We start from the raw sequence: 22,898 nt of genomic DNA, 5'->3' as shown, positions 1-22,898 counted from the left end.
CAAAAATTAAATTATTTTTATAAATATTTAAATTCTTTCATGAATAATAAAATTCGTTGCAGGAATTCAATTTATTGGCAGGATAAGAAAGAAGTAAATATTTTTGCTGAAAATTAGGAAAATGTCACAAAAGTAAAATATAAAAAGGAATTTTTGTCTGAAATAGTAATTTCCACTAATTTATTTGTAAAATTTACTAATTCAAAAGCAAATATTCGCAATCACTGATTAAAAGTATGGTAAACATTTTGACTAGTTCGAATTTAAAGAGTAGGAAACAATTTTTATTTAAGGACACGTACAATACACTAAGTTGCGCACTAGTTCCAAACGCATTGTATTGTTGCGCACAAGTCTTGTGCGTCGTTATTAGTTGCGCACAAGTCTTTTGCGTCATTATTAGTTGCGCACAAGTCTTTTGCGTCGTTATTAGTTGCGCACAAGTCTTATGCGTCGTTATTAGTTGCGCACAAGTCTTTTGCGTCGTTATTAGTTGCGCACTCGTTCCACAAGCATCGCAACGTTGCGCAGAAGTCTTGTACGCAATTTTAACCTTCTCACTAGTGCCGAAAGTAGTATAATTCTGCACCAAAAATTTTTTTATTTGAAACAAATGCGCAGCTAGAAAATTCATAACCCCAAATATTGAAAAATTAAAAAAAAATACAAATTTTTTTTCCATCCTCCACCTGTCGTATTCAGAACAAAAAAGATACCAGATTAGCCGAATGGAAAATTTCCGTTATTTCCCAAATTGACTCAATTTCCTTTCAATTGTGTATAAAAAAAAAATTTGTTCAAACATTCACCCTAATAATAATAGTCGTAATCATTCGGTCATAATCGATACGATTACTCTTTCTTTACTGATTTCCAAATACCCCTAAAAAAATTTACTGAAATATAAATACAAATATATTATACTGATTTGTAAGATATACAAGACAACAACAAAAAAAAAAAAAAAAAAAATTGTGTGGGACAGTAAAAATGAAAGAGGTTACATATCCATTTTGTCATAAAGAGATAAAGTTTATATCCCAATTTATTTTATTCGGGTGACAAAATAGTTTCCCTTTTTTGTTAAGTATATAAGTTAGTGTGTGTGAGTGGGTGCAGCTTTTGAGTTAGTGGCACTTTAAATGTTTGGGATGAGTGGCACCTAGACGATGTGTAATGGTGTAAAAAGGAATTTCTGGGGTCGATGTTCTCTCTTGTGTGTTATAAAGAAAAGGAACCGAAAAGAGGACTCTCTTTAGTGGGTCAACGGTTTCCCACAATTCGATACTTGGGCGTCGATTCTCTCTCTACATATAACTTGCCTATAACACCTGTCTGTCGCATCTTTCTTTTTTTTATCTTTTTTTTTCTTTTCTATGAAAAGAAAAGATCTTTTAAATGTGGAAAAGACCCAATTTTCCAAATCGCAAGGTGCACTATACAAAAAAAAAAGAAATAAATTGTGAATAATGTGTTTTATTTTCTTGAATTTAAGAGAAAATTGAATTAAAGTGTTGAATTTAATTTCAAAATTAGAATTAAATAAAAAAATAATTTTTTTAATGAAAGGAAAAATAAATTATAAATAAAAAATACAATAAATAATAAAAATAAATTATATATAAAAAAATAAAATAAATAATAGAAAATGTGACAAAACATTTTAACAATAAAATTGAAAAATAAAATATTTATTTAACGGACATTATCTCGTTATTATGGAAAATAAATTAATAAAAGTAAAGAAATTTATCGAGTAAAAATATTTTACAATATAATATATCAAAAGAAATATTTAACAATAAAATAAAAAAACTAAATTATTTATATAATTTTCACAAACAAAAAATATGTAAATTAAAAAAATATGAGTAAAATACAAAAATTTATTTGATGCAAAAAAGTAAAATGTAAAATTCATAAAAAAAATTTAACACTTAAAAAATAAAGGACATAAATTATTTGCATAAAGTTTAAGAAAAATTGAATAAAATACAAAAGAAAATAAAATGCAAAAGAAAATAAAATACAAAGGAAAATATAAAATACAAAACTAAGTAAAATACAAAAATAAATGTAATAAAAAAATAATTTTAATACAAAAGCAAATAAAATTTTTAAAAATTTTCAAAATTGGACCAAAACTATCATGTGATGAGTATGTAAAAGTAAATAAAATAAAAAGAAATAAGGAAAATACAAAAAGAAATTAAACATAAATAATAAGTAAAATTAAAAAATAAATAAAATAAAAAAGTAAGTATAAAATTAGAAAAATAAATAAAATAAAAAATAAGTAAAATACAAAAATTTATTTGAAGCAAAAAAGTAAAATACAAAATGCACAAAATGCATTAAAATAAAAATTTAACAATAAAATAAAGAACATGATTTGTTTATAAAAGTCTAACAAAAAATAAAAAAAAAATTTTTAAATATAAAATACAAAAAAATAAGTAAAATACAAAAATTTTCAAAATAAATTAAAAACATTAATAAGTATTTTGTACTGCGAGGAAATGTACAGTGTAAATTCTTAAATAAATAAAACACAAATAAATAATGAAATTGAAAATAAAATAAAAAAATTGGACGAAAAAAATATTATAATAAAATGGAAAAAACAAGTAAAATACAAAAATTTTAGAATAAATTGAAAAAAAATAAATTATGTGTTAAAAAATAATTAACAATAAAATAAAAAAATTAACGAAGTAAAAAAATTGATCATATGAAAAAAAAATTAACAATAATAAATAATAATAATAATAATAATAGTCAAAAAATGTAAAAATACAATAAAAGAATTTAACAATAAAACAAAAGAAAATATAAAATTTTAGAAAAAATTAAAAAAGAATTAATTTAAATTTGAAAAATAAAATAAAAAATTTACAATAAAATAAGAAAAGTAAAATAAAAATTTGAAAATGAAAAAAGAAATTAAACATTAAAATAAAAATAAATTAAAATAAAAAGTAATAGAAATAGAAAATGTTACATAATAATAATAAGATGAATATAAATTTTAGAAAAAAATATAAATATTTGTTAGCAACTCATATAAAAAATTAAAAAAAAATTAATGTAACTTTTATTGAGTTCAAAATTTCACGGCTTTTCAAGTTTTATAATCAATTTACGGTCGCAAGACATAATGCACTAAGTGGATTCAATAAATGCCTTGAAAAATTTAACAGTTAAATTTTACATATATTGAACTACATATATTGAACTATATATATTGAAATACATATATTGAAGCGGGAAAAAGAAATTTATTATTCTTTAGAGAAAAAAATTTGTCTAATGACCTTGAAGTATTAATAAAATATATTTCTATAATAATAATAATAAAAGAAATGATAACATAATAACCGAAAAAATTCAATTTTCTTTTCTCTAGGTACAAAAATTTATTTTTTTTCACCCCATGGTGACAAAATTGAAATTTATTTTTCTATTAACTGAAAAATAACTCTTTTTTCTCTAGGCACAAAAATTATCACTTTTCACCCCATGCTGACAACTTTGAAATTTTTTTTTTACTTCTATTAATTGAAAAACGACTTTTTTTTCTCTAGGCACAAAAATTATCACTTTTCACCCCATGGTGACAACATTGCAATTTTTTTTTTTATTAACTGAAAAAAGACTTTTCTTTTTCTCTAGGTACAAAAATTATCACTTTTGATCCCATGCTGACAACATTGAAATTTTTTTTTTATTTCTACTACAAATTTATTTAATTATTTATTATTATTATTTCTATTACAAATTTAAATTATTAAAATTTTTTGTTCTTTAGTATAAAAAAAATAATTTATTTTTCACCGTATGGAAAAAATTAACAAACACGAAAAAATGAGGGACCAACTCTGCTGCGTTATTAATAAGGATTATTTTTGCAAATTTTAAGTTAATTCTTCGACGGGGTAAAAAGGATTATTTTTTACCCCAGGGGGTAAAACGTGCTATTTTTGCACTCCAAGGGAGAGGGATGGGGTAAAATGACAAATTTTGTCCCCTAAGATATAATTTTATTTAAAAAATGGTAATTCTAGTATAAAAAGGAAAATTTTTATTATTATTTCTTTATTTTTTAAATTAAATTTTTAAATTTTTAAACTATAAAAAAATGGGGGAATAACACTGCGGGGCAATTAAAAAATATTTTTAGGGAGGGAGTAGAAAGTACTCTAGGGAATAAAATTCACTTTTTCGTTACTAGGGTCAAAAACGTGTTATTCTAACCCCAGGAGTTAGTTAATTAACCAATAATGGTTAATTTTGTATTTAAGTTAATTATTCTATACAAAAGGGGTGAAATGGTTCATTTTTGACCCCAGGGAGTAGAATTTGCTATTTTCCCACCCTGGGGAGTAAAATAACAATATTTCCCCCTGGGGGGTATAATTTCCATTCACATAAAGAATAAATGCGTCAATAAAAAGGAAATTAAAAAAAAACTTATAAATACTAAATTGAATTACAAATTATAATTCTAAATGATGAGACATGATACACACGGAGGATTGTAATAATATTAATAATTATTGTGTAAACGATGAGAGTAAGAGAGAGAGAGAGAGAGGGGGGGGAGACTTAAGACGACCGAGAACGGCCTTAAAGGTTTTAATGTTATGCGGGATTCCCTACCCGGGGTGTGTGTGTATATAGTAGACGAGTGAGAAGAGAGTTCGCGCTTCTCTCCTTGTAGGAAGCCGTTAACCCACTTGTTCTACCGTTTACTAATGAGAATGAAAATGAGATGACTGCCTTTATTTTAATTTCATCAGGTGCAAAACACTTCCTATTCACCTGTCGTTTGCTCTTCCTCTCCCTCTCTCTCTCAATGTCTTCATATATTAAATATACAAACAAACGAAAAAAAAGAGAAATAATAAATAACAAATACACATTAATTTAATCAATTTATGTACATTTTATACACAACTTTTACATCTTATATACATATTTTCATTCTTAAGTGGAAAGATTCCCCTATTATAAAAACAAACTTTGTATACATATATATACATATATTTATGTATATTATATGCGTACACATATAGTGTAACAGGTTGAATATTTGTATTTTAAATTCCAACAGGTTTTGCATTAGGCTACTGCACAGAATGAAGAAAACAATTTGTCTATATTCGCGAATTTAGCGAAAGAGAAATTGAATTCAAAGTTCCACATTATTTTTTTTTCTTTCCTAAAACGAACTTTAAATATTTGTTACATTTTATTTTATCAAGGAGGAAAATTTAATTTTCTTTTAATTATAGGGTGAAAAATGCTTGATTTTTACCCTGGAGAAAAAAACAATCTTTTTAAGAATGTAACCAAAAGAAAGATTGTGTAAAAAATAATTAATTTTTATAAACTAGAATTAAAATAAAAAAAAAATTAATAAAATTCAATTATTTTTATAAATAATAAAATTTCCACAAGAATTCAATTAATTTAGAACAAAATTTTGAAAAAAATTTCGAAAAAATCAATTCTTTAACAAAATTTTTATACAATTCTCTTCACAATAATTCAACTATACTTTCACTAATATAATAACATTTTTCATGGAAATTCAATTTTTGAAAAAAATTCTTGATAACATTCTAAAGCAAGAATTCAATTATTTTTATAAATAATAAAACTCATGGAAGAATATCAATTATTTTTAATAATTTTAAAATAATTATTCGAAAAATTCAATTATTTTTACAAATAAAGTTTTCCACGTAAGAATTCAATTATTTAAAATATAATTTCCATAATATTTCTTATGTTTCGAGAAAATTAATTATTCAAAACAATTTTTAAAAAATTCTTTCCAACTATTCAACTATTTTCAAAAATAACAAAAATTTTCACAGAAATTCAATTTATTTTTAATCAAATTTTTCGCAATAATTAAATTATTTTCATAAATAATAACATTTTTAATGGAAATTCCAATTTAAAAAAAAAATTTTTTGTTAACATTCTAAGCAAGAATTCAATTATTTTCAAAAATAACAAAATTTTTCACACAAATTCAATTCTTTTTCAACAATTTAATCAAATTTTTCGCAATAATTCAATTATTTTCATAAATAATAACATTTTTCATGGCAATTCAATTTTAAAAAAAAATTTTTTTTCTGATAACATTCTAAGCAAGAATTCAATTATTCTCCATAAATAATAAAACTCATCAAAAAACATAAATTATTTGTAGGTAATTATTATTCTCAATTAATTAATCGAAACATTCGATTATTTCCATAAATAAAGTTTTCCACAAAAATACAATTATTTAAATTAAAATTTTCATATAATATTTATTATATTTCAAAGAAATTAATTATTTAAAACAATTTTTATAAAATTCTAATAAAAAATTCAATTATTTTTTATAAATAACAAAATTTTTCACAGCAATTCAATTATTTTAATAAAATCTTTCGCAATAATTCAATTATTTTTATAAATAATAAAATTCTTTACATGAATTCAATTATTTTTAAAAATTTTAATAAAAATCCTTGCCACTATTCAATTATTTTTATAAATAATAAAATTAATCGCGGGATTTCAATTATTTTTAATAAAATTTTGAATTTTACAATTTTACAATTTTTACAGAAATTGATCAAAAAATTTAATTATTCTTAAAAGTTTAATTTCAATTCCTCCAAAAAATCAATTATTTAAAAAAATGTTTTCTTTAAATTCTTTGGAAGAATTTAATTATTTACAGAAATATTAGAATTTTTCACAGGAATTCAATTATTTACAAATATTTTAATTTTTACTACTTTTTGTATACTAATTTTTATTATTTTAAAAATTTTATTTATTAGTACTTTTTAAACTACTTTTACTATTTTTTAAAAATTATGTTTTCTACTCTTTTACTACAGTTACTATAATTTCATAAATCATTTTTAGTATTTTTTGTACTACTTTTACTATTTTTTTTACCGATTTTGATAATTTTTTAAAATTACGTTTAGTACTTTTTTACACATTTACTATTTTTACAAATTTTTAAAATTATTTTTTATACTTGTTGTAACATTTTAATAAAACTTATGCTAATTATAAAAATTTGTCAGTACTTTTTGTACTATTTTTATTAATTTTTGTACTATTTTTATTATTTTTACTAATTTTTGTACTATTTTCATTATTTTTACTATTTTTTACTACCTTTACTAATTTTTAAAATTATTTTAGTACTTGTTTGTACTACAATTACTATTTTCACAAAATTTTAAAATAATTTTGCGTATTTTTTGTCCAACTTTTACCATTTTTTTTTGGACTTTTCCTATTTCTTTACTATACATTTACTAATTTTAAAAAAAAATTTTGTATTTTTTGTTCTACTTTTACTATTTTTTAATTACTTTTTATTATTTTAAAATAAATAAATTTTTTTTATTTTCTTACTATATTTACAATTTTTAAAAATTATTTTTAGTACTTTTTGTAACATTTTTATAATACATTTTCTAATTTTTCATATTTTTAGTACTTTTAGAACTATTTTTAATATTTTTTTTTTAGTTCTTAGTACTTTTTGTACTACTATTACTATTTTTACTTTTTTTTATTACCTTTACTAATTTTTCAAATTATTTTTAGTACTTTATTTACTGCTTTTACTAATTTTTTACCGTTTTTGCTAATTTTTTAATTTACTTTTAGTACTTTTTACTCATTTACTATTTTTACTAAATTTTAAAATTGTTTTTAGTATTTTTTTTTCTATACTCACTATTTTTTTTATTACTTTTACTATTTTCTTACTATCTTTACTATTTTTAAAAATTATTTTTAGTACTTTTTGTACTACTACTTTTACTGTTTTATTATTACTTTTACTATTTTTTTTACTACTGTTACTAATTTTTAAAATTATTTGTAGTACTTTTTGTACCATTTTTATAATACTTTCACTAATTTTTAATAGTTTTTAGAACTTTTGTACTATTTTTTTGTACTTTTACGATTTTTAAAAATTATTATTGTTAGTACATTTTGTACTATTTTTGTCACTATTTACTTTAGTACACTTTTACTTGCAAAAAATGTCATGGGAATTGGAGAGGGAGGGGGGGGTCAAAATGTTAAAAAATAGTAGAGGGGGGGGGGGTGGTAAAAAATAATATGACATAATAATGTGGTTATTATGAAAAGAAGTCAAAAATTACATAACCTCAAACTAGAGTAAAAAATTATATTTTCAAATTTAGAAAAATTATTTTTTTCTAACCTCAAAAGCTCAATATAGGTAGAGGGGAGGGGGGAAGGAGAAAATATAAATCCGCGTATTTCATCTCTCACACTTCCATACATCCCTCCCATCTCAATCAAAAAATGAATATATGAAGGAAAAGTGAAAAACGATCTTGGATGTTGGGAAGTGCTTTTCAAGTGCATTTGTCGCGGAATGCAAGGCACGTGCATATTCACGAATATATGGTATATAAGTACGCACATACGCGGCATACATTAGCATAGCTTTACTCCGGCACGGGCTGCTTCATAGCTAGTTAGTTGGCACGCGACCATATACCTCCTTTTATATATATATATGTATATATAAATATATGTATATACGATGAAAAGAGCGAGTGAGGGGGAGGGGGATTTGGAGCACGCAAACTCTTTTTTATTTCTATTTAATTTTTCTTTTTCTTTCAACGAATACCAATTTAAACAAAGTTAAGAAAATAATTGCCACATAATTTGCGTATATTTATACATTTTATATATTTTTCACCGAAGAAAGGAAAGAAAAAATTCTTGAAATTTTTTTGCTTTTCCTAAACATAAAATTATTATCGTCACTATTATTATGATTATAGAAAAAATTAATGTGCGTAAGTAGAATTAAAAAAAAAAATTTGTTTCTACATCTGCTGTCGATTTAGAGACAAAGTGGGCTAATTTTATCCCTTGGGGGGTAAATTTATTTAACCCCCCTCCCCCTCAATATTATTTATTTTCCCTTGAGAAATTCCGTAGTAACTATATAGAGAAAGTTTTGGATAAAAAAATATTTATATTATTCCACTAGGGAAGAAAGGAATTTTTTCTCCACTGGGGAGAAAAATGTTTCGTTTTAATCCCAAGAAAGTATTCTGGGTATTAAGAAAATAAATTAAAACTATGAAAATATGTGAGACTATAACTCTATACCGGGCGCAATTAAAAAATATTGTTAGTTGGAAAAGGAGTAGAAAACTTTTAAAAATTTGTAAAGGTAGTAAAAAAATAGTAAAAGTAGTACAGAAAGTACTTGAAATAATTTTTAAAATTAGTGAGGGTAGTAAAAAATAGTAAAAGTAAAAAAAATAGTAAAAGTAGAACAAAAATTACTAAAAAATAATTTTAACATTTTGTAAAAATAGTAAATGAGCTAAAAGTACTAAAAATAATTTTTAAAAAATTAGTAAAGGTAGTAAAAAATAGTAAAAGTAATAAAAAAATAAGAAAAATAGTACAAAAAATAGTAAAATAGTAAAATAGTACAAAAAGTACTAAGAATTTTTCAAAATTTAGTAAAAGTATTCTAAAACTGTTACAAAAAGTACTAAAAATAATTTTAAAAATTAGTAAAAATAGTAAATGTGTGAAAAGTAGTAAAAGTAACTTAAAAATTATAAAAAGTGATAAAAAAAAGTAAAAGTATAGTACAAAAAGTATAGTAAAAATGATTTATGAAATTAGTAAAGGTATAGTAAAAAAGTAGTAAAAATAATTTAAAAAAAGTAAAAGTAGTACAAAAAATACTAATTAATACAATTTAGAATATAATAAAAATAGTACAAAAAGTACTGAAAAATTTTAAAAATTATTAAAGGTATTAAAAAATAGTAAAACTAATAAATAAAAATAGTAAAAATATTTTTTTAAAAATAGTAACAGTATAAAAAATAGTACAAAAAGTACTAAAAATAATTTTAAAAATTAATAACTGTAGTAAAAAAATAGTAAAAATAAGTAAAAGTAGAACAAAAAGTACTAAAAATAATTTCAAAAATTAGTCAAAATAGTAAATGTACTACAAAAAAAAACTAGAAAATAATTTTAAAAATTAGTAACAATAATAAAGAAAAAATAGTAAAAGTAAAAGTAAAAAAAAAAAAAAAAAAAAGTTATAAAAGTTTTATTTTTAAAGTACAAAAAGTGCTAAAAATAAATTTGAAAAATTAGTAAAGTAGAAAAATTTCAACTTAAAATAAATATTTTCTTCTTACATAATTATTATAAAACCAATTTATACAAAAACTAGGTATATAATTTAAATATTTACGAAATATTCTAATAGCAATGTAAAGTAACCTTCATTTTTATTATGCATTTAGAAAAAGAGAAATTTCACTTTTTGTTTATTCAAAAAAAAAAAAGCAGAAAAAAAATTGATTGACCTTAAACTTTACATTATACATATTAGTAGCGTTTTACGTTACATTTTTATCTTGATGCTTCTTTTTAAAATTCACTTTTCAAAGAACTGAATATATATTAGAACATAAAGTGTAATCTATGCATATATATACTTTATTCTGATTCATCGAGAATATATTACAGTGACAGTGAAAATGAGCATAATAATTAGTAGCATTTATTACAATGTAATAACAAAAAAATACTGTCAATAATTTTTAATAAGTGCATAATTATAAAGAAAATGTAATAATATTATTTGTTAAAATTATTATTTTTATTATATATTTTCGTATTATTATTATTATTTTATTTTTTCTTACTATTATTTTTATTATTATTATTTTATTTTTTCTTACCATTATTTTTATTATTATTATTATTATTATTATTATTATTACTATTATTATTATTATTATTATTATTATTATTATTATTATTATTAATTTTTTTTATTTTTTATAAAAATTATTTTTTATCGGCAGATAATTTACCTGGATTGTTGCTGGAATGTCTCTAGGGAGCAAAATCGCAAAAAAAAAAGTTATCTCTAGACGGAAAAAGTACTTTCTATTTTAGGTCCTAGGGAGTAAAACAACATTTTTCGTCCCAAAGAAATGAAAATAACGGTTTTTATTTTTAAATTTAACGAAGTGTATTTTATTTTCAAAATTTAATTGAATCGTGTAATTTATTTATTTTAATGTAAATAATTTTCAGTTGATAAAAGTTTCACACGATCAAAAACAAAAAAAGAAAAAAAAGAAATATATAGACTATTCTAGGAAGATATATATACAACTTTATTGAAGCGAGTGTTTTTTTTTTTTTTTTTTTTTTTTTTTTTTGATAAAAATCTGGTACGTGTGATTTTTTGAAAGAGCGTAGAAAAAGAGTCGGATGGTGCCGGAAGCGTGATTCTATCCGTCAGATAGACGTGGCAACGACTCGTTTTCTGTGAAATCCAGTCGTTTATAGATTTTACTGCGCTACTCTTCCAAGGCAGGTGTGTTGGTTTACACATACACAAATATATATACATATATATTTATATTATATATATGTATATAGTATATATATATATACATATGTGAGGAACGAAGCTAGGTCAGCCTAGGTTGAAATTCTCGCGTGTATGGGTCAGCCATAGTGATCAGCGTCTGTTGCCCGGGGGCCCGCAACTTTATGGAACGTGTGGCTCCTCTTCTAATCCAGTCTTCTTGTCCTTCTCTTTTTTCTTATTTTTCCTCTTCTTCTACTTCTTGTTCTTCTTGTTCTTCTTTTTTACCTCTCTCATTTGCTTCTTTCATTCTTACCTCTCCAGAGTCACAAAAATGGGCCTCAAAAAAAATTTACATAAGCCTTGAGTGAATATTGTTCATAGAACAAGGAGAGAAAGAGAGAGAAAGAGAAAGAGAGAGACTTGTCGATAAGAGAAAAGGTACTAAAAGTAATTTTCCCCTTCATTTTCTAAAGGATTTTAGACGACACGTATTTTTTTATTTTGCTAACAAAAATTTTTTTTTTAAGTTATATTGTCTTTTCTTTTTTTCAACAAAAACACTTTTAACTTACCTGTATTATTAGAAAGAACAATGCTTTCGAATGAATTTTTCTAGGAGTCATTCTAAAAAAAAAAATAAGTTATAAACAAAGTAACGAAAGGTGGTCCAACCCTGACTATATCTTCCTCTGTTAATTTTTGTCATTACGAATATATTATTGTCTTTTCTTGTTTTCTAAAAAAACACTTTTAACTTACCTGTTCAGACTTTGTGCTCGGATAATTAATTCTAAAAAGGCTACTTTTTTTCTAATTTGAAAGTTATCAAACTAGAAAAAAGTATAACTATCGAAAAATTAAACTTGAGAACCAAAAAAACTAGTTTTTTGACACTTTACAAAACTGAATGAAATTCCACTTTATAATTTCTTTATTTTTCTGACTTTTTCCTAATTTTCATCAAAATTATATTTACTTCTTTCTTATATCCTATATTGAATTCCTGCAACGAATTTTATTATTCATGAAAAAATTCAAATATTTAGAAAAATAATTTAATTCGTGCGAAGAATTTTAGAAAAATTTTTAAATAATTAATTTCTTTCGACTAATTTTAGGCAAATTCTAATTTAACTAATTATTGAATAACTGAGAAATTTTTAATATTCATGAAAAAGAATTGAATTCTTACAAAGATTTTTACAAAAAATTTTTTTAAATAATTGTTTGGAAATTTTATAAAAATAGTAGATATTGAAAATCATTGAATTGCGAAAAGTTTTTTTTAAAAATAATTAAATTTTACAAAGAATTCTATTAAAAATATTTAAAAATAATTGAATGTCAGTGTGGCATTATATTAAATTTTTTTTTGAAAATAATTGAATTCCTAAAAAGCATTTTATTATTTATAAAAATAATTGAATAATAAGCAACGAACGATTTTATTAGAATTTTTGAAAATAATTAAATTTCACAGAGAAAATTTATTACTTTTAAAAATAATTGAATTCTTGTGATGAATATTGTTATATTTATGAAAATAATATTGAATTTTGCAAAGGATATTATTAAAATGCCTCAAAATAATTGAATCTTCAGGAATAATTTTGTTATTTATCTTTAATAATTGAATTGTTTCGAAGAATTATTTATGTAAATAATTGAATTTTTGTCAAGAATTTTATTAAAATCTGAAAGAATAATTCAATTATTTTTAAAAAAATTCTAATTCTAATTCTAATATTTTTGAAGTTTATTGAATTCTTACAACGAATTTAAAAAAAGCATTTTTTTAAATAATTGAATTTTTTGAGAAATTGAAATTAAATTTTTAAGAGTAATTACATTTTTTGAGCAATTCCTGTAAAATTGTATTAAAAATTGAAATCATGCGATGAATTTTATTATTTATAAAAATAATTAAATAGTTGGAAAGAATTTTTTAAAAATTTTAAAAAATAATTGAATTCCTGAGAAGAATTTTATTATTTTTAAAAATAATTGAATTATTGCGAAAAATTTTATTAAAATGTTAAAAAATAATTGAATTTCTGTGAAAAATTTTGTTATTTTTGAAAATAATTGAATTCTTTATAAGAATTTTATAAACTTGGTTTTAAATAATTAATTTTATCGAAATATAATAAATATTATGAAAATTTTATTTTAAATAATAATTGAATTCTTGTGGAAAAATTTATTTGTGAAAATAATTGCATTTTTCGATTAATTAATTTAAAATATAGTATTAAAATTAATTGAAATTCTTCGATGAGTTTTATTATTTATGAAAATAATTGAATTCTTGGGAAGAATTCTATTAAAATCTAAAATAATAATTGAATTATTTTTAAAAAATTTAAATAAAATTGTATTTAAAATAATTGATTTTTTCGAGGAATTAAAATAAAACTTTTTAGAATAAATTTAATATTTTAAGAATAATTACATTTTTTGAGCAATTGCTGTAAGATTGTATTAAAAATAATTGAAATCCTGCGATGAATTTTATTATTTCTGAAAATAATTCAATAGTTGCAAAGAATTTTATTAAAATTTAGAAAAATAATTGAATTCCTGAGAAGAATTTTATTATTTATGAAAAGAATTCAATTTATTATTCCGAAAAATTTTATTAAAATCTTGAAATAAAATAATTGAATTCCTCATAAGAATTTTATAAACATTGTTTTAAATAATTAAGTTTTTCAAACTATAATAATAAATATTATGAAAATATTATTTTAAATAATTGAATTATTATGTGGAAAACTTTATTTGTGGAAATAATTGAATTTTTCGATTAATTAAATTTAAAATACTATTAAAAATAATTGAAATTTTTCGATGAGTTTTATTATTAATGAAAATAATTGAATTCCTGCGAACGACTTTATTAGAATTTTTCAAAATAATTGAATTCATGTGATGAATATTGTTATTTATGAAATTAATTGAATTATTGTGAAGAATTGTATAAAAATTTTGTTAAATAATTGAATTTTTGAAACTTTTTTTAAAATCCTATTCTAAAATAATTGAATTTATGTGGAAATTTTATTATTTATGAAAATAATTGAAGTTTGGATGAATTTCATCAATTTTTTTTTAAATAATTAAATTCTTTTACTTGTAATGAAAGTACTTGACATTGAAAATGAATTTCGAATATTTTTTGAAAATAATTGAATCGCTTTAAAGAATTTGAGACTATAATTTTTTAGTAGTTTTTTGATTTCTAGTATTAGCGATTTTAAAGTAAATTTTCAAAAAATTAGAAATAGTAGCTTTTAGTAGCTAGAATCTAAAAAAGTACCCAAATAGTCACATAACGAAAAAAAGTAGTAAATTGTATATATAGGTTTTTATGTAGATGAGTGTATAACCCTGCGCCTGTTTTACTAAAAAAAAATGCTTTCGAATGAATTTCCCAATAGTTGTCATTTAAAAAAAAATGTTCTAAACAATAAGTTCGAAAGGTGGTCCAACCCTGACTATTTTTCCTTTTTAATTTTTGTTATAATATATTGTCTTTTCTTGTTTTCAACAAAAACACTTTTAACTTACCTGTTTTATTAGAAAAAATAATTCTTTCAAATGAATCAAAAATTTTCTTGTTGATCATGATTTTCTTTTAAAAAATATATATTTTTAAAAAGAAAATGATGATCAACAAGAAAATTTTATCATTCTAAACAGAAACAGTGAAAATAGACACAATGAAGTTATATATACATATATATAGTAAACGTTGCGCATTCTACGCAAAACTGAATATATTAATCGTCAAACAAATAAAAAAAACCCCCCCCGTTTGTACGAGAGAGGGTTAAAAATTGATATGATTTCTCACATGTTGAAGGTTATTTAAGAATTTTCCCGCATTGAAATTGTCCTCGCTTTCAAATCCGACAGGGCGTGAAGTGATAAGTGCTCGTTGTGTATAAATAAATATAACTATAGTTGAAAAAAAATGGAACATTCCGGTAGTTTAATAGATTAAGATTGCGCCGCGTAGGGTTGTGGATATAATATACATACAAAATATTTTTAAATACATATATATATACCCTAGTTAATATATAGGCTATATGTATATATATATGGAATTTTCTCTCATCCAGTTCACGTTCACCTGGATTTCATTCGATAAATACCACCTATTTTTTTTTATCATTATTTTTCTTTTCCTTTTCTTTTTTGCAACGTAGAATTATCTATTAGCTGTCATAATAATATTTCTAATCTTGAAACTGATTTCTATATGTCTATAACAAGTTGAGGATTTATGTACTATGCGCAAGTAAAATCAGAATTTTCAATTGATTCACTTGGATAAGAAAATTTTTTCTTTTTCTTCAATAATACTTGATGCAAGTTGAGGACGAAATTTAAAATGAAGACAGAATTTTATTTATTATACATTTTTGTTGGAAAAAAAAATTAATAATTATAATTAATTTTATTTTTTTTCACTGTGAAAACACCTTAAAAGTATAATGGTTCTTTTATAATAAAGTTTAATATTATTCCAATTGTAGAAGTACCCTAAAAGTAATGGTCATTTTAGAATTAATTTTAATATTAATCCGATTGTAGAAGTACCCTAAGATTAATTAAAATTAATAATATTTTTTTCAATTGTGGAAACACCCTAAAAGTAATGGTCCTTTTATAGTAGTTTAATATTATTCTGATCGTAGAAGTACCCTACAAGTAATGGTCATTTTACAATAAATTTTAATAATAATCCGATTGTAGAAGTACCCTAAGAGTAATAGTCATTCCACAATAAATATATAAAAACCCCTAAAGTAATAGTAATTCCACAATAAATATTCAGAAACAAAAATTCTATAATTTAATGAAAAAAAATAAAATAATTTGCCATCACAAAAGGTACAATCTGTTAATAATTTTGAAGAATATAAAAAAAGTAACTTTTGGAAAAATATGTGTGTGAATTTTTTTTTTTTAAAGCAAAACGTTTAGCGTTTTCTTGATATTGCGAAATAAGACATTCACGCAAAGTAGCCAATGACGCGGCAAAGGCTTCTGGTGTTTACACTACTGTTTAGTTTTCTGAAAATAAAAGAGCAAAGAGAGGGATCTTTGCATTTTGTCGGGTGTTTGACGAAAAAATTATATAAAATTAACACTTAACAAATTAAACAAATCGGTTGGCTCATCGCAAGAGACAAATGGCATGTGGACGAGTCAATATATAAATATGTATTTAGTTTTTTTTAAATGTAAAAAGTTTTCTTTTAATTTTCCATTTTATTAATTAATTTTGTTTACTACTTGAATTTCTATTTTGTTATTTGATATTTTTTATTTCACACTATTATCTATTATCCTACTGTTCAAATTATTTTAATCTACAAATTTTGATGTAAAATTCTTTCCATTTTGTCAAAAAATCATAAAAAAAGAGGTTATATTGTGGAAGTACCTTAAGACTATAATTATACAATAATACCATTGTAGAAATGGCTTAATAGTAATTGTCATCTTACAGTAGTTCAATAATAATTTTATTGTGCAAATATACTGAAAGTATTGTAGAGGCTACATTGTAGAATCACCTTAAAACTAATAATCATACAGTAATACCATTGTAGAAATAGCTTAAGAGTAATTGTCATTTTACAATAGTACAAGATTCATTCCATTCTTGAACTATTTTCAACGAAAAATATACTGAAAGTAATTTTTTTTATATTCTATTTTATTATTAATTCTATTGTAGAAATAATATAAAGTAATGGTCCTTCTACAACTCTGCTATAAAGATCCATTTCTGGATTCACCCTACAAGTAATGGTCTTTATTATAGGTGTACAAAATGTAATCAGATAATTGAATATAATAGGGCTCTAAAACAGTACAATTGTTTAAGCACCCTAATAGTAATGGCCCTTCTACAATTGTGCATTAAAATTATGGAACAATGCAAAAAGTAATTGTCCTTATATCCACTAACAGCAATAAACCAATTGAAAAAGGACTCTAAAAGTAATCGTCCTTATGCAACAATTTTTACACAATCAGATGTAATGGTTCGTCTACAATAGGTCTATATTCATTCAATTATTAGAATTTACGAAAAAGTATAGTTATACCATAATGTAGTTTAATTCCCATTGTAGAAATAAGCTGAAGTAATGCCCCCTCTACAATTCTACAATGTTTATTCTTTTATGAAACCATCTTGAAAATAAAGGTTATTTTACAATAGTGCGTACATAATCCAATAGACAATCCAATAGAGAATAACAATGTTCTTCTTTCATAACAAAAAAATGGTTCTTCTACAATAGTACAATCATAATTCCATTGTTTAAAGACCCTAAAAGTACAGTCCTTCTATAGAAGAGTAAAATGTCGGAAAAATAGGCTATAATTAATGGTCATTTTACAATTGTACATTATTAACCCAAGATTGTAACTAAATATTATGGTAATGTGGATAGAAAGCATTATGGTTCTTCTGCAGGAGTTCAATAAAAATTTTATTGTAAAGCATTCTAAAATTTATGGTCCTTCTACAACCTATAAGTAATGGTCACTTTACAATTGTACATTATTAACCCAAGATTGTAACTAAATGTTATGGTAATGTAGATAGAAAGTATTATGATTCTTCTGAATGAGTTCAATCAAAATTCCACTGTAAAGCACACTAAAGGTTATGGTCTTTCTACAACCTATAAATAATGGTCATTTTACAATTCTGTACTATTAATCGAATTAAGACTGTAACGAGGTATTACAGTAATGTGGACACAAAGTAATATGGTTCTTCTGCAAGAAGAACCTATAAGTATTGGTCATTCTACAATTCTGCACAATTAATCGAATTAAGACTGTAACGAAATATTACAGTAACATGGACTTGACAGAAAGTAATATGGTTCTTCTGCAAGAGTACAATTATAATATAACTATGAAACACACTAAAAATAATGGTCCTTCTACAATTATAGAAAAATAAATCCATTTTTATTTATTACCGCATTTTTGCTTCCTCATAGAGAAAGTTTTTACTATCTTTATTACTTTAATTATTTTTATTGTCATTAATGTAATTATTCAAATATTTACTTTAAAAACAGAAATTTCTAATCACAATTATTAACATTATTTCTTTATTAATTATTAATTCTGACTGATGTCTATTCGCGGTTGTCCGGTTGTCTTAAGTGTATATATATATGAATATTCTCTGGTCCATAGCAGTAATCGTCAACGCGTGGATTTACGTTCTTGACAGCTTGGCTGTTATGTTGGTGGAAAAAGAGAGAGGGAGAAGGAACGTGTTTTTCAGGGTCGACGCTAAGATACGTAGGCCCGTATAAAAATGCTTGCCTAGTCCGCTATTCAAGTATATATATATATATATATACATATAAAGAAAAATAAAATGAAAAATTTTTTTTCTATTCTTTTTTTTTATATATACATATATATAGCGCTAATACAGGACGATAACGATATAATGTTTACTTGTTGGCGTCTGTTAATATTCGCTGGCAGGAACTTCCACTTGTTTCGTTTAAAAGATATGCTTATTTTGCCTTTGTCTTATATATGGTCGAGACTTGCATGGAATTTCATTCAAGTTATACGTACACACATGTATTACATGTTTTTTTATTTATTTTTTTTTTTTTGTTGCCTTGCGTAATGTACAATAGGAGAGAATGGATTATTTTCGGAAAAAAAGAAACTTTATCTTACACTGCGCGACTAATTAAAAAAAGAGTGTCTTTTACTTTCCAAAATGCGAATGTAAAAAAATGTCATTGTAAAAATAACCTTAACTATACTAGTCCTTTTTTTCTATTATTTACACAATAGTCCTTGTACAATAGTTTTAAGAATTATCCCATTGTGGAAAGACCCTAAATTCTATATAAATGCGATTTAATGCAGTTTAACATTAATGCAATTGTAGAAGTACCCTAAGAGCAATGGCCCCCCTACAAAATAGTTTTAATAATCGTATTGTAGAAACACTATAAAGCTAACGGTTTTTCTACGCAATAGTTCAATATTTATCCCATTGTGGAACTACTGTAAAGTAATATACACGACTTTTAGTGTAGTTTAACATTAATGCCATTGTAGAAGTACCATAAGAGTAATAGTCCTTCCACAATAAATATATGAAAAGAATTGAGATATTGTTTAGACGAAAATTAATAATAAAAATTAGAAAAGAATAATAAGTAATATTACCATTAATCCCGTTGTAGAAGTACCATAAGAGTAATACTCCTTCCACAATAAACATATAAAAAGAATGAAAAATTTGTTTAAACGAAAATTAATAATAAAAATTAGAAAAGAATAATTAGTAATATTAACATAAATCCCATTGTAGAAGTACCCTAAGAGTAATAGTCCTTCCACAATAAACATATAGAAAGAATTAAAAATTTGTTTAGACGAAAATTAATAATAAAAATAATAAGTAATATTAACAGTAATCCTATTGTAGAAGTACCCTAAAAGTAATAGTCCTTCCACAATAAACATAAAAAGAATTAGGAATTTGTTAAGATGAAAATTAATAATAAAAATAATAAAAGAATAATAAGTAATAAATAATAATATTAATAATAGAAATAATAATAATAACAATAATGATAATAATAACAACAATAATAGTAATAATAATAAATAATAAAATAATATTAATTTCTGAAAAAATTGACTTTTTTCAAAAAAAAAAAAAAAATTAAAAAAAAGGTTCTCTACACATTGCATAGGGAAAGCTGAGAAGAGAAAAATAAAATGTAAAAAAAATGTCGCGAGAGCGAATACAACTAACCATGGACACTTCGATTTCTCGAAACTAGGAAGTCGAAAGAGTTGACTTGCGAGTCGCGCTCTATGTGTACCCATTGCTCCATCAGAATGTATATACGTGTATATACATATATATATACAACAAGAGACTTTATGGGAGACCGGTTGACATGACTCGGACTCTAAAAATAGCTATATATCACGAGAAAAGAAAGAAAAAAAAATATATATATATATATTCTCATTACTTTTATGTTAATTATTGTCATCACCTTCTAACCTTCCTGTTGTAGATGAAAAATTAAGAAAAAAAGAAATTTTTTTTTATTTAAATCGTTTTCAATACAGAAATTTTTTCACTGCTGATACTGATATAGTCAAGGTTGGACCTTATAGTCAAGGTAGGATCCCTGATGATATATTTAGCAGGGTCTGACTGTAGTTTCTAACGGACCCCCAGCAGGGGCCGTTAGGTTCATAGCAACCGTTGATGTGGTAATTGTTACCGTAGCAACTGTTTCTATATCAAACGTTGCTATGATTTTTAGTTACTATGCCAACTAGTTTAACTGAAACGGTTGCTATAGTAACGATAGGAGACACAACTATAGCAACGGTTGCTATGGTAACGATAGGAGGCATTACCATAGCAACGGTTGCTATGGTAATTGTTACCGTAGCAACTGTTTCTACACCAAACGTTGCTATTGTTTTGGTAACCATAGCAACTCTCTTGGCAACGGTTGCTATGGTTATGGTTACCCTAGCAACTGTTTCCATAGCAACGGTTGCTATGGTTATAGTTCCATAGCTACTGGTTTCATGGAAACCGTTGCTATGGTATAACTGTTACCATAGTAACTGCTTCTATAGCAAACGTTGCTATTGTTTTGGTAACTATAGGAACTTTTTCAACAGCAACAGTTGTTATGGTAACAATAGCAACCATTCTCATAGCAACGGTTGCTATGAGAACCATAACCATAGCAACCGTTACTATGGTTACCAAAACCATAGCAATGTTTGCTATAGAAGCAGTTACTATGGTAACAGTTACCATTGCAACGGTTGCTATGAAATCATAGTAGCTTTGGGAACCATAACCATAGCAACCGTTGCTATGGAAACAGTTGCTATGGTAACAATTACCGTAATGGTTGCCATAGCAACTGTTTCAACGTAGAACAACGATTTTCTCATATATTCTTTTTTGAATTGGCTAAAAGGTGGGGGGATTTTAAGGGTGCACCTGCGGTATTTGTGCACACAACTTGCTGCCAAAGCAAGGAGGTTAAACTTACAATTTTATGTGCATTCCGACACCATGCAGACCTCGTTCAATTCGTCCCTGGGCCTTGTTTGACTGCGGTACTTTTGCCGCGCTTCTCTCTCTCTCCCCACTCACTCACACACACATTTATATAAACACTAACTCTTCCCAAATGGATATCAGGTTTTTGGATCTCGAATCTGATTTCGAATTAAAATGGGTAACCTTCTACTCCTTCTTCTACTTATTCTTCTTCTTCTGCTTCTTCTTCTCTTTCTTCTTCTCCATCTTTATCTTCTTCTTATTCTCCATCTTTATCTTCTTCTTATTCTCCTTCTTCATCTTCTTCTTATTCTCCTTCTTCATCTTCTTCTAGGTGACTCGACAGTTTAGGATTGTCGCGTAAATTCCGTAGAGATTGACCAGACAAAAGAATATTCGATACTCTTTTTTTGGATTAAATTAAGGATTTAAAAAAAAAAAATTTCCTCCACTATAACCTAAAAAATTGAAAATCATTAGAAATTTTCGTTTTGTTTATTGAGTTTATCAATATGTATGTATATTATTTTCTTTGGGGGATTTTGAGGTCTCAGATTATGAATTTAATCAGTCAGATTTTAAAAATTCAAAATGGCGGATTCAATATGGCAGACGATTTTTTTAAAAAAATTCACTGAGAAATCAATTTATTTGAATCAAAGAAATTTTGTTTAAACTATAAACTTAATAATCCTTACAGTCACGCATTTTTCTTTTTACTGAATTCGTTTGAAACTATATATATAATTACTCGGGGGTTTTTTGGGTCGCTGAATACGAATTTGATGACAGTTTTTAAAAATTCAAAATGGCGGATCCATAATGGTGGACAAAAATTAAAAATCGACTGAATTTGCTTAAGACTTGTTACTCGGGGGTTTTTGGGGTCGCTGATTATGAATCTGAGGTCGGTTTACAAAAATTCAAAATGGAGGATCCAATATGGCGGACGAATTTTTTTAAAAATTATTCCGTAATTTTACGGACCAGATTCTCACAATCATTCAATTTTTTTTACAAAGTCCAATAAAATCTGTAATTAAAATATAATTGAAACAAACCGAAAATATTTTTTTTTGTATAGGAGTTCAAGTGGACTTTTTACAATGTAAAAAATTTTTGAGGAAAATTTCCCAAAATCTCTGCGGTGATGAATATTTTCAACTAATAAAAGGTAAATTTCCACTAAAAGAAAACTTGGAGAAATTTTCTCAAGAAAACTCAAGAAAATATCCCTTTAAAATCTTGTGGAATTTTTCCTTTGCAAACATTGAGGAATTTTCACTTTCAAATCTTGGAGAATTTTCCCAAAGA

The 22,898-nt window shown here is 24.0% G+C and overlaps 1 protein-coding gene across 1 annotated transcript in view; it reads right to left on the bottom strand.

Moving 5' to 3' along the window:
• LOC122499589 (prostatic spermine-binding protein-like) overlaps nt 1-20,368 on the bottom strand; it is a 53,136-nt gene extending 32,768 nt beyond the window's left edge. Inside the window, exon 1 of the mRNA XM_043608037.1 lies at nt 20,295-20,368. Within this exon, the coding sequence (XP_043463972.1) occupies nt 20,295-20,368 (74 nt within the window). The remainder of the gene's footprint in view (nt 1-20,294) is intronic.
• Nucleotides 20,369-22,898: the final 2,530 nt, after the last annotated feature.

Source organism: Leptopilina heterotoma, unplaced genomic scaffold, assembly GCF_015476425.1.
Source record: "Leptopilina heterotoma isolate Lh14 unplaced genomic scaffold, ASM1547642v1 Lhet_17, whole genome shotgun sequence".
NCBI lineage: Eukaryota > Metazoa > Arthropoda > Insecta > Hymenoptera > Figitidae > Leptopilina > Leptopilina heterotoma.
The sequence above is the reverse complement of the archived record's forward strand: the minus strand, read 5'-3'. Positions and strand labels throughout refer to the sequence as shown.